This window comes from Hypanus sabinus, chromosome 6 (assembly GCF_030144855.1).
Source record: "Hypanus sabinus isolate sHypSab1 chromosome 6, sHypSab1.hap1, whole genome shotgun sequence".
Lineage (NCBI taxonomy): Eukaryota > Metazoa > Chordata > Chondrichthyes > Myliobatiformes > Dasyatidae > Hypanus > Hypanus sabinus.
This window is the reverse complement of record NC_082711.1, coordinates 92355903-92368967: the sequence shown is the minus strand read 5'-3', so window position 1 is coordinate 92368967 and position 13065 is coordinate 92355903. Positions and strand designations below refer to the sequence as shown.

General features: G+C 40.2%; 1 protein-coding gene across 3 annotated transcripts in view; it reads right to left on the bottom strand.

Annotated features, from left to right (window-relative positions):
• Positions 1–13065, bottom strand: part of phf14 (PHD finger protein 14) — a 252389-nt gene that overhangs the window by 221448 nt on the left and 17876 nt on the right. For all 3 annotated transcript variants that reach the window (XR_009512717.1, XM_059972616.1, XM_059972617.1), the window contains exon 2: positions 8144–8254. Coding sequence is in view for 2 of the 3 variants with exons in the window: in XM_059972616.1 (XP_059828599.1) it covers positions 8144–8254 (111 nt within the window). In the remaining variant the exon portion in view is untranslated. The remainder of the gene's footprint in view (positions 1–8143; positions 8255–13065) is intronic.

Here is a 13065-nt window from a genome sequence, read left to right as displayed (position 1 = left end):
ATTCCCAGAACATACTCATGAACTTGCTCTGCTGGACTCTGTCCAATGACAACACATCGTTTCTGAGATATGCAGCACAAAACTGTGACAATACTCCAAGTGCAGCCAGACTAGTGTTATCAGAAAGCCTCAACATTATCTCCTAGCTTTTAAATTCTCTTCCCCTTGAAATAAATGCCAATGTTGCATTTGCCTTCTTTACCACAGACCCAACCCGTAAATTCACCTTCTGGGAGTCTTGCACAAGGATTCTCAAGTCTTTCTGCACCTCTGATGTTTGATTCTTCTCCCCATTTACGTAACAGTCTGCACTATTGTTCTTTTTACCAAAATGCATTATTATACATTCCCCAATATGGTATTTCATCTGCCAATCCTTTGCCCATTCTTTCAGTTTGTCTAAGTCCTGCTGCAACTGCAGTGCTTCTTCAGCACTACATACCACTGCACCTATCTTCCTATCATCCACAATCTTTGTCATTGTTACGTACTCGTGACACATGACAGTGGTGCCCTTGTCACGTGACTGGGGTTGAAGCTGTACTGGACTTGAGGTGATGGTCTTGTGATGGAGGAATGACGTCATTTTCCCGCCAGTAGAGATCATGTGACGGTTTTTTTTACAGGTTATAAAAGGTAGACCCCACCCTGTGAGGAGGGGCAGTTCGTGGCTGGATTTCCCAGGTTGACTTCATGCCACTGCGTGTGTTAAGTGATGACGCAGTTTAATTGAAGGATGAAGTTTTTATTTAATGCCTAAAGTTTAAAAGGTCATTGCCAGCAGGTTCTTTACGATTCTGTTAGTTCGAGACAGTGGAGAGTGAAGATTGGAAGTTCGGAAGTTAAAGATCGAGGAGAATCGCTTTCTACGGTAAAAAACAGGGGCGACTTTTGTTTGATCCTTATTTGGAAGGATTTCGTTGACTATCTTCGTGTTAATCCCTGGGTTTACCAGAAAGGATTGAGGATAGTGAGGAAGGAAAGGTCAGTGCCTTTAAGCCGTTCTGTTTCGTGAATTCTTCGTGGGAAGTTCGACGTCGGGGATCGAAGCCAAGCGACGTGAAAGAGAATTTAAATCGTCCTATAAAGTCTCTCCTTTTTAAATGGACCATGAGCATATCGAACTTTTGGTAATACCACTTTAAAGAACTGTTTTTGCAATACCACTTTAAATAACTGTTTTTGTAATATCGCTTTAAGAACTGTTTTAAGCTGCCGCACCGCAGCTGTTTCCGGTTGTGGTAGTGTTTGTTTACTTTTGGGGGGTTTGTTTTCTGTGTTTAATAAACGTGTTGTTTGTTATAAGAAACCCTTGCCGAACTCATATATTCATTGTTGCCTGAATATGTAACAGTCATAAAGCCATTAACTCCATTATCTAAATCATCGACAAACAATGTGAAATGTAGTCGTCCCAATAGTGAACTCTGAGGAACACTAGTCACTGGCAGCCAACCAGAAAAGTCCCCTTTTATTCACACTCACTCTCTCCTGCCTACCAGCCATTCCGTTATGCATACCAGTATCCTTCCTGTAATGCCAAAGGATTTTATCTTGTTAAGAGGTCTTATGTGTGACACCTTATCAAACACCTTCTGTATATCCAAGTAAATGACATCCACTGCCTCTCCTCCATCCACCCTGCTTGTTACTTCCTCAAAGAACTCTTATGGATTTGCTAAGCAAGATTTCCCTTACCAAAACCATACTGACTTTGACCGATTTTGTCATTAGTCTCCAAGTACATCGAAACCTCATCTTTAATAATAGACTCCAACACTTTCCCGACCACTGAGGTTCACCTAATTGGTTTATAATTTCCTTTCTTTTGTCTTACTCCTTTCTTAAAGAGTGGAGAGACATTTGCAATCTTCCAGTCCTCCGGGACCAGAGTCAAGTGATTCTTGAAAGATAATAACTTACGCATCCATTATCTCTTCAGCAACCTCTCCCAGGAATCTGAAATGTAGTCCATCTGGCCCAGGTGACTTACCCACCTTTAGACCTTTCAGTTTGCAAGGACTTTTTCCTTCGTAATATGGCACTCACAGACCTCTGGCATACTACTAGTGTCTTCCACAGTGAAGGCAGATGTAAAGTACCCATTAAGTTCATCTGCCATTTTTTTTGACCCCATTACTCCCTCACCAGCATAATTTTCCAGTGGTCCAATATCAACTCTCATCTCCCTTTTACTCTTTATATAACTGAAAGAACTTTTGGTATCCTGTTTTATATTACTAGTTTGTCTGCCCTCATATTTCATCTTTCTCCCCCTTAGAGCTTTTTTAGTTGTCTTTTGTCGGATTTTAAAAGCTTCCCCATCATCCAACCTCCCACTCACTGTTGCTACATTAAATACCCTTTCTTTAGCTTTTATACAGTCTTTAACTTCCTTTGTCAGCCGTAACTGCCTATCCTTTGTCTTGTGAACTTCAGCCATCTCTGCTCTGCTAATCATTCCCACCTGCATCCTCTTCCAATCCACCTGAGCAAGCTACTCCATCATGCCTCTGTAATTCCCTTTGTTCCACTGTCATATTGATACATGTGACTTGTGCTTCTCCCTCTCAAATTATAGTATGAATTCAATCATATTACGATCTCCATCTCCAAAGTGGTCCTTTAGATTAAGCTCCCTAATAAGATCTGGGTTATTACACAATACCCAATCTAAGATAGCCTTACCCCAAGTAGGCTCAAGCACAACCTGCTCTAAAAAGCCATTTCATAGGCATTCAACCAATTCCCTCTCTTGTAATCTGACGCCAACCTGATTTTCCCAATCCCCTTGCATATTGAAGTCCCCCATTACAATTGTGTCATTACCCGTATTACATGCCTTTTCCAGCTCCCTTTGCAATTTCAAACCTACATCTTGGCTACCATTTGGAGGCCTTTAAATAATTCCTATAATGTTTTATTTACCCTTTTTGAAGATGTAATTCCATCTCTTACCAACAGAGCCACACAACTGCCTCTGTCTTCCTGCCTGCCCTTTCAATACAAAGTATATCCTTTGATGTTAAGCCCCCAACTATACCCTTCTTTGAGTCACAACTCAGTGATGCCCATGTCATACCGACCAATCTCTAATTGTGCCATTAGTTTGTCCACCTTATTCTGAATGCTATGCGCATTTAAATACAGTACCTTCAGTCCTGCATTCTTTGTTTTTTTTTAAATTTTGCCTCTGTAGTACAATTTAACACTTGTCCTGTTTGCATTTCTGCCCAATCACTGGCTTGCCTTTCCTTACATTCATGTTTACACCCTTCTTCCACTTGTAAACCTGCTGGCTCATCCTCTGCTCTATCATGCCCGTTCCCATCCCCTGCCATATTAGTTTAAACCACTTCCAACAGCTCTTATCAATCTGCTCACAATAAGATTGGTCCTCCTCAGATTCTAGTGCAACCGATCGCTTTTGTACAAGTCCCACCTGCCCCAGAAGAAATTCCAAACATCCAGAAATCTGAATCCCTGCCCCCTGTTCCAATTCTTCAGCCATGCATTGTCGACTGAGGGAGGGCATAAGATTTTGGATCATTAAACACTCTTCCAGGGAAGGTGGCAGCTTTACAGAAGAGAGGGCTTGCACCTGAATTGGAAGGAGACTAATATCCTCATGGGAAAGTTTGCTAGCACTGCACGGTGAGGTTTAAACTAGGGTTGCAGGCGGATGGGAACCAAAATACCAGAATAGTTAGTAGAGAAGTTGTGGAGATGGATGTTGATGAGCTAGACAAAGACAGAAACCAAAATTTTGTGCATGCTGTGACTGGTATCCTGAGCTGTATATACTTCAATGCAAGAAGTATTGTAAGAAAGGTATTTGAGCTCAGAATATGGATCAACATCTGGAATTATGATATTGTAGCCATTAGTGAGACTTGGTTATAGGAGTGGAAGGTCTGGCAGCTCAATATTCTGAGTTTCAGTTGTTTTAGATGTGACAGAGCAGGAGTGATTACAGGAGAGACTGGCATTAATAATCAGGGAGACTGTCACAAGATTGCTCAATCAGGACAGATTGGAGAACTCATCTAAATAAGTGTTAAGGATAGAACTGAGAATTAAGAAAATTACAACCAAGCTAATGGGGCTATATCACAGACCACCCAGCAGTCCGAGGGATCTAGAAAAAACAACTTGCAGAGAAATCACAGACTGGTGCAAGAAACATAAGGTTGTTACAGTGGGTGATTTTAACTTCCTACATATTGGATGCTCATAATATAAAAGAACTAGATAAGATACAGTTTTTCAAATGTGTTCGGGGAAGTTTCCTTTATCGGTATAAAGAAGTCCCAATGAAAGAGTGTGTGATTCTTGATCTGCTATTAGTAATGAGACAGAGCAGGTGACAGAAGTTTATGTAGAGGAATACTTCGCATCTAGTGATCATAATGTTATTAATTTAAAGTAAATATGCAAAAAGATAGGTCGGGTCCACGAGTTAAGATTCTAAATAGAAGAAAGGCCAATTTTGATTGTATTAGGATCTGGATTGTGGATTGGGGCAGACTGTCTTCTGGCAAAATCATACTTTATAAGTGGGAGGCCTTTGAAAGTGAAATTTTAAGAGTATAAAGCTTGTATGTGCCTGTCAGAATAAAAGCTGAAGATAACAAGTATAGTGAACCTTAGTTTTCAAGAGATATTGGTTAATGCTATTGCTATGCACCTCCTTGGTTAAGAAACCAAGGAGGTGCATAGCAGGTATAGGTAGGTAGGAACAAATGAGGTACTTATGGAGTATAAGAAATGCAAGAGAACACTTAGAAAGAAATCAGGAGGACTAAATGAAGGCCTGAGGTTGCTCTAGTAGACAAAGTGAAGGAGAATCCTAAGGGATTCTACAAATATGTTAAGAGCAAAAGGATTAAATTGGTCTTCCGGAAGATAAGAATGGTAATCTATGTGTGGAGCCAAAAGAGATAGGAAAGATAGACAATAGGTGCAGAGGTAGACCATTCAGCCCTTCGAGCCTGCACCACCATTTTGAGATCTTGGCTGATCATCTACTATCAATACCCGGTTCCTGCCTTGTCCCCATATCCCTTGATTCCCCTATTTCTCTTGGAGAAGTTTTTCCTTAACTCTGTCCTAAATGACCTACCCCTTATTCTCAAACCATGCCCTCTGGTACTGGACTCTCCCACCATCTGGAACATATTTCCTGCCTCTATCTTGTCCAAACCCTTAATAATCTTATATGTTCCAATCAGATCCCCTCTCAATCTCCTTAATTCCAGCGTGTACAAGCCCAGTCTCTCTAACCTCTCTGCGTAAGACAGTCCAGACATCCCAGGAATTAACCTTGTGAATCTATGCTGCACTTTCTCTACAGCCAGGATGTCCTTCCTTAACCCTGGAGACCAAAACTGTACACAATACTCCAGGTGTGGTCTCACCAGGACCTTGTACAAATGCAAGAGGATTTCCTTGCTCTTGTACTCAATTCCCTTTGTAATAAAGGCCAACATTCCATTAGCCTTCTCCACTGCCTTCTGCACTTACTCATTCACCTTCAGTGACTGATGAACAAGGACTCCTAGATCTCTTTGTATTTCTCCCTTACCTAACTTTACACCATTCAGATAATAATCTGCCTTCCTGTTCTTACTCCCAAAATGGATAACCTCACACTTATTCACATTAAACATCATCTGCCAAGTATCTGCCCACTCACCCAGCCTATCCAAGTCACCCTGAATTCTCCTAACATCCTCATCACGTCACACTGCCACCCAGCTTAGCATCATCAGCAAACTTGCTGATGTTATTCTCAATGCCTTCATCTAAATCGTTGATGTAAATCGTAAACAGCTGTGGTCCCAATACTGAGCCCTGTGGCACCCCACTAGTCACCACCTGCCATTCCGAGAAACACCTATTCACCACTACCCTTTGCTTTCTATCTGCCAACCAGTTTTCTATCCATGTCAATGTCTTCCCCCCAATGCCATGAGCTTTGATTTTACCCACCAATGTCCTATGTGGGACCTTATTAAATGCCTTCTGAAAATCGAGGTACACTACATCCACTGGATCTCCCACCTGTTCCACCCATATTTACTCAGGGGACAGACACAAAATCTATAGAAGTGAGGCAAAGCAGCATCAATTTCATGGACCTATACAGATTACAAAAGGTGGTGTTTACTGTCCTGAGGTAAATTAAGGTGGACAAATCCCCAGAGCCTGATATGATGTTCCCTCGGACCCTGTGGGAGGCAAGTGCAGAATCTGCAGGGGCCCTAGCAGAGATACTTAAAACGTCCTCAGTGAGAGCTAAGGTACCAGAGAATTGGAGAATTATTCCACTGTTCAAGAAAACCTCTAAAAAAATACCTTGAAATTATAGGCCGGTCAGCCTAACATCAGCAGTGGCCAAGTTATTGGAAGGTGTTCTGAGGGACCAAATATGTAAGTATTTGGATAGACATGGACTGATTACGGATAGTTTGCATGGCTTTGTGAGTAATAGGTCATGACTAACCAATCTTATAGTTTTTCAATGAAGTTACTAGGAAAGTTGATGAAGGCACTGCAGTGGATGTTGCCTACATGGACTTTAGTACAGAATTGGTCAAGGTACCACATGGGAGCTTGGTCAAGAAGGTTCAGTTGCTCAGCATTAAAGATGAGGTAGTAAATTGCAAGGGCTATGGTCCCAATGCAGGTCACAGGGACTAGGCAGTTTAAATGGTTCGCCACAGAATACATAGGGTGAAGGGCTTGCTGCTGTGCTGTATTTTTCTATGACTCTATGGCTCTATCTTTCCTAAGTAGCCCACAACTACTCACAATACTCCAAGTGCAGTCTGACCAATGCCCTTTAAAACTTCAGCATTACATCCTTGCTTTTATCCCAGTGCTCTCAAAATGAATGCTAACATTGCAATTGCTATCCTTACCACTGACTCAAACTGCAAGTTAACCTTCAGGGAATCTTGCACGAGGACACCCAAGTCCCCCTGCATCTATCATGTGTGAATTTTCTTTCCATTTAAAATAATCTATTTGGGTCTTTGTATCTGCGTCATCATTCAATATGACTATAGCCATTTTTCTTTTAGTCTTAGTGACACTTTTTTGCACTAACCTTTAATTCTTTATCATATTATACATTCTTTATTATACATCAGTCTTGAATTTACAAAGCAACTTAACTTCCACAAAACAGTCTTCTAGAATTAAATCCCAAAAAAAAATCACTACTCAGTAGGTCAAAAAATTTCTTCTCAACTCTAACCTAAATAATCAAGCATTATTTTGAGACCATCATCCCTGGTGTCAACTCGTGTCAATGGCCCCTCTTCTTCTGAAATTTTGCTTAATCTTTGACAAACCTGCCATTAGAGGAAATTATCTAAAGAATCCTGACACTCTCACTAATATTTTTTTCTCTCTTAGGTGGGGATGCATATCAGCGTCATCCATCCTATCACATCAAAGCAGTGCCATCCATATTGATATAGTTCTTCAACAATTTTACTTTTACTAATGCTTAACATTTTCAAAGAGATGCTAACTTAAGTTTATAATTTAATAGCCTATCATTAATTACTTCTGAATTATTTTTGATCAGCAAATAAACCATGCACTTCCAAAGAAATTAAAGTTAAGACTTTTTTTTAAATACATCGATATAGAACTTGTTGGTTTATCTTTCCAGGCACTGATGGTTCAGATGAACATTTTTATTAACTGCCATTCTCAACATTCAACCACCATTGCCTCTCTTAAATTCTAATACGTGCAATCCATGAATGATTTTGTAGTTTCTTTCTCACTGATTTTAAATGGGCCTCCAGGAGGACAATGTACTCATGTCTCAACAGCTGAAAAATTGGGAAAATTATAAATGAGATCTCATACCTTAATTGTTCTCTAGTAATTCTTCCTAAATATAGCTTTGCATATGAACTAGGTTGTTGGATATAAGTGTTCACATGCAAACAGGTTGCCAACGTGACTGATTCTGGATTGTGGAAGCATCAGTAAAAGTGCAGCCTACAATAACTACACCTGAATAAAATAATCAGTACTTTCAGAAAGGGGCATGCAACAAAGAATGGAGAAGGTTCAGATCAAAATAAATTCTGTAAGTACATCTTCTATAAACAGCACCCACCTGAAGCATCTCCCACTTCAAAGTCACTGTCATCAGAGCTGTCATAATCTAATGCTTCCAGGAGGGAAGTTGCTAGTGTTTTCACTTGTCTCTTCTTTGGACCACGTTCAACTGCAGAAATCCAGAACCAAATATATTCAATAAATATGAAAAGATTGCTCACAAAATAGTTACAGTTTTCAAGATGTCAATATTAATTTTATCCTCTGACATTCAAAAATAATACTATCAAGTAGGATAAACAATTACAAACCAGGAATAGTTTCAGGCAATGTTTTAAATATTTTACAGATAGGAAAATAAGATGTGAAGTTCATAAGATCAAGACAAACTAAAATATCAAATAAACAATTTATTCAAAATTTGGATTTTTAAAATCATTGAGAGAATTAGATATCATGTAATTTTAGTTTCATGGAGGCAGAGAAGGAATCTGTATTAATTGTGGCTTAGCATACCATATAAAACTCTGCTGTATCTCCTTCAACAAGAAGTTACAGGCTTAAGGATTTTCACACTGTAAAAGCAGTTCGTAGAATCTTGTAACTCAACAACAGTCATGGAAGGTTTAGATTTTATGTATAGATTCCAGAAGATGATTGGTATAATGAAATGACAACAATGATAGTTTAATTGAGAATAGTCTGTAAAGTCTGCAGGTGATGAAAATTGAAAATCTAATGCACAATGAGATCAAGAAAATCAGATTTTACCCACTCAGATTTAATAGAATACACTGAAATACATTTTTGACAGGATAAATAAGAGGCAAAAATTGTACTGGAATTGACAGGCGTGAAGTACAGATTTTAAATTTTTTTAGAGATGACAGATAAGTTGAAAAGGTTTCTAAACCACTGATGGAGTACTGGTTAAGAGTAAAATTTTCAGATTTGGGGCCACATGTTAGGAAAGATTTCAAGGCCTTAGAGATAGTGCAGATGAGATTTTACAGATCAGTACCCCGGTACAGGCTACAGTACTTCAAGTCTGTGGAGATAGCAAAACAGCCTGTTTTCTATTCTCAGTGCAAAGGAGGTTTAGATGAGATTTTATAAGCTATTCTAAAACATGATCCATTTAGGAAGTAACTAAAGAAACTGAGACAGAAAACAGTTTTAAGGCGATTGTGAGGATTGTAACAAAAAAAAAACAGAAACTCAAGATTTTTTTTAAACAAAGCCAGAAGTCATTGCGTAGATTACACTGCCCAAAAGGATGCTAGAAGCAGATTCAATGGAGGCTTTGAGAATAAATGGATAAGTTGAAAAAGCATCCAAAGAGCTTTGGGGAACAATCAATAATGGGAGAATTAGACACCTCTACCTTAGCATTGGTATACAGAAGATATGACAAAGTGCCTCTTCTCACTCCATCGTTCTAAAATTCTGTACTTGAATTTAGTCCCAAAAGTGAAATGCCAAAGACTCAGCTAACTAGCTCAAATAATAGTGCCTCAGTTTTAAAATCTAATACTCGTTTTCAAATCCTTCTATAGTCCTAACACTATTTCTATAATCTCCATTGCCAAAATTCTCTCCATGACTAAGTGGCTTTCCTCAAGGTGTTGCTGTTTCCTGCCATATCCTAAAGACTGCTGGTCAATTAACAGACTACCATAAATTACTCCTCAGTGTAGGCTAATGGCATGAAAAAGCAGCTCAACAAAAGAAAAAGAAAGAACATATTGCAAACAATAAGAGAGGGAATGGGTTTTATAGACTTGGTCCTTGAGGAGGATCTGATAAGACTGCACAGCGTTCTCCTTTACTATTAGATATCTGCACACCTAATATTAGCCTCTCAGTCATCCCCAATGTAAATGCACCATATGTGGATGCATAATCAGCTGCCAAAACCCAACTTCTAGAAATTCCTCCCTAACTCTTTTTCCTCTTTTGATTCCTTGTACACTATCTCTTTGACCAAGTCATTTGTTTTCTGCCCTTTGAATCATCTGATGTGGCTTGGTGTCATATTTTGATAACATTCCTTGAAATTATTTGGGAATCTTTAATCATATTAGTAAAAGAATTTGTATGACGACTGGGGACTGGGGATAATAATCACTGGGCCAGTGATCCAAAGACACAAGTATGAATCCTACTATGACAGCTGGGACATATTAATTTGAAATAACTAAATAAATCTTGGATTTGGTAAATTAATCATTGGTTTATTATTCTCACACATACTGAGATACAGTGAATTTTTTTTTTGTCTGTCCTTTGTCTGCAACTTTAGACCCAACAATATTAGTTCAGAAGCATGCAGGAAAGGAAAATATATGATAGTATTATATCCAATGAACACTTTAAAAAGTAAAGGAATGGGATTGTTCTTCTTAGAACATAAGTAGGAGTAGGCCATCTGGCCCGTTGAGCCTGCTCTGCCATTAAACAAGATCATAGGTGATCTGGCCATGAACTCATTTCCACCTACCTGCCTTTTCCCCATAACCCTTAATTCCCCTACTATGCAAAAATCTATCCAACCTTGTCTTAAATATATTTACTGAGGTAGCCCCCACTGCTTCATTGAGCAGAGAATTGTACAGATTTATCACTCTCTGGGAAAAGCAGTTCCTCCTCATCTTCGTCCTAAATCTACTCCCCTGAATCCTGAGGCTATGTCCCCTAGTTCTAGTCTCACCTACCAGTGGAACGAACTTTCGTGTCTCTATCTATCTACCGTAAATTCCGGACTATAAGCCGCTACTTTTTTCCCACGCTTTGAACACTGCAGCAACAATGCGGCCTATACTACGGTGCGGCTAATGCATGTTTTTTTTCATGCCGCCAGAAACATTTTGCCTCGTAACAGTAGACTGTTATGAATCCCGTAACTGGAGAACTTACCAGCAAAGATAGAGAGGTCCGTTGAAGTCTGATGTCACTATTTTCAAACGTTTTATTTATAAAGGGACACAAAAGTAGGGTTAATACATACATTCAGATAGTGCACATCGTCAACACTCAATCTAAAGTGCGGGTATAGTAATACTCATCATTAAGTGAGCTCTGCTGTTGTCTAGGGGTTAATAGATTGTCCGTTGGAAATATAAAAGTCACTCAGAAAGTCTGCCGGCCTCAGCCCGTCGGAAATCGCTGGGTTTCACGTGGGGCGACCGAGAGAGAGAGATTGGGGGAGAAGAGAAAGAACTTGCCAAGTCTTGATGAATCTTCCGTGAAATCGGGGGAGCGTTGGTTTCCTCTCCCCGATGTTAGTTAAAAGCGGTTTCCTGTGATTCCAGCCACAAATTCCAATCCCGGAATCTAACGCACGTGGCTTCCTTCAGAATGGCTTCCCGCTGCTGAGGGACCACCCTCTCGTGTCTTCTGGGTGCGTCTGAGGGGTTGTCCCCCTGAGACTCTCCTTTATACTTCCTCACGGGGTCGCAGGAGTCAGTCAGGTTGGGATGATGCAGTCTCTCTCTCAACCAGCCCACCTTGCCCGAGGGCTTTTCACGTGGTCTCCATGAGACAATAGTCGCTGTCGCCTTATTCTGTATCCCGGGTGGAACTTGCAATTTGTATTGTTATGATCCCAGCCCCCTCCTTTGTGAGAATCGCAAGAGCACCCGTCGAAAGGTGGGGGGGGGGGGGGTCAGTAGACCCAGTTGGGGAGAGAGAGAGAGAGAGAAACGTGTCAAATTGCAGGTCCCACCAGGGATACAGAATAACAACAGCGACTATTGTCTCTGAATGTTTGTATTAACCCTACTTTTGTGTCCCTTTATCAATAAAAACGTTTGAAAATAGTGACATCAGACTTCAACAGACCTCTCTATCTTTGCTGGTAAGTTCTCCAGTTACGGGATTCGTAACAGCACGTTTCTCTCTCTCTCTCTCTGACTGGGTCTACTGACCCCCCCCCCCCCACCCCTTCGACGGGTGCTCTTGCGATTCTCACAAAGGAGGGGGCTGGGATCATAGCAAGACCAATAAAATTGATGAGTAGTTCACAGAGGTCCAATGAAATTGTACGATAAATCAAGCGCACTTTCACAATCAAATTATTGTAAATCAGTCATTTGTACTCACCCTCATCAACATGGAAAACACTCGAAGAAAAGCATATGATGCAGCTTTTAAGTTAAAGGCGATCAATAACTTTTCCTGGTAGGCTGCAGTATATATATTTTTTTACCAGTCGTTAGGAGATATTGGAATGTTGTTCGTGCACTGTTCAGTAAAAAAGTATACGCAACGTAATTTGTGTGTTACCGATACGTTAGTATATTTAAAAGTGGCTGTGTTACAGGCACTGTTCGAAAAAAAGCATTTGCAATATGTATTTGTTTATGTTACCATACGGATTTAATTAAAAGTTAAAAAATCCTCACGTGTAATATCTTTCTGTGTAAATATCTCATATTACAACGTGGGACTCCTGCGGCCTCCGATGCGGCTTGTACAAGTACAAAATTGATCTTCTTTCTAAAATTAGAGCGTGCGGCTTTTAATCAGGTGCGCTCTGTAGTCCGGAATCTACGGTATTTGTTCCATAATTTAACATGTTTCTATACCATCTCCTCTCATTCTTCTGAATTCCAGTGAGTACAGTCCCAGGCAACTCAATTTCTCCCCCTAGTCTAACCCCCCTCATCTCTGGAATCAAGCTGGTGGACCTCTTCGACACCGCCTCCAAAGCCAGTATATCCTTCCTAAAGTAAGGAGACCAGAACTGCACACAGTACTCCAGTTGTGGCCTTACCAGTACCCTGTACAGTTGCAGCATAACCTCCCTGCTCTAAAGTTCATTCTCTGTAGCAATGAAAGCCAACATTCCATTTGCCTTCTTGATAGCCAGATACCCCTGCAAACGAACCTTTTGTGATTCATGCGCAAACACTCCCAAGTCCCTGTGCACAACAGCATGCTGCAATTTTTTTTTACCACTGAAATCATAATCTGCTCTTT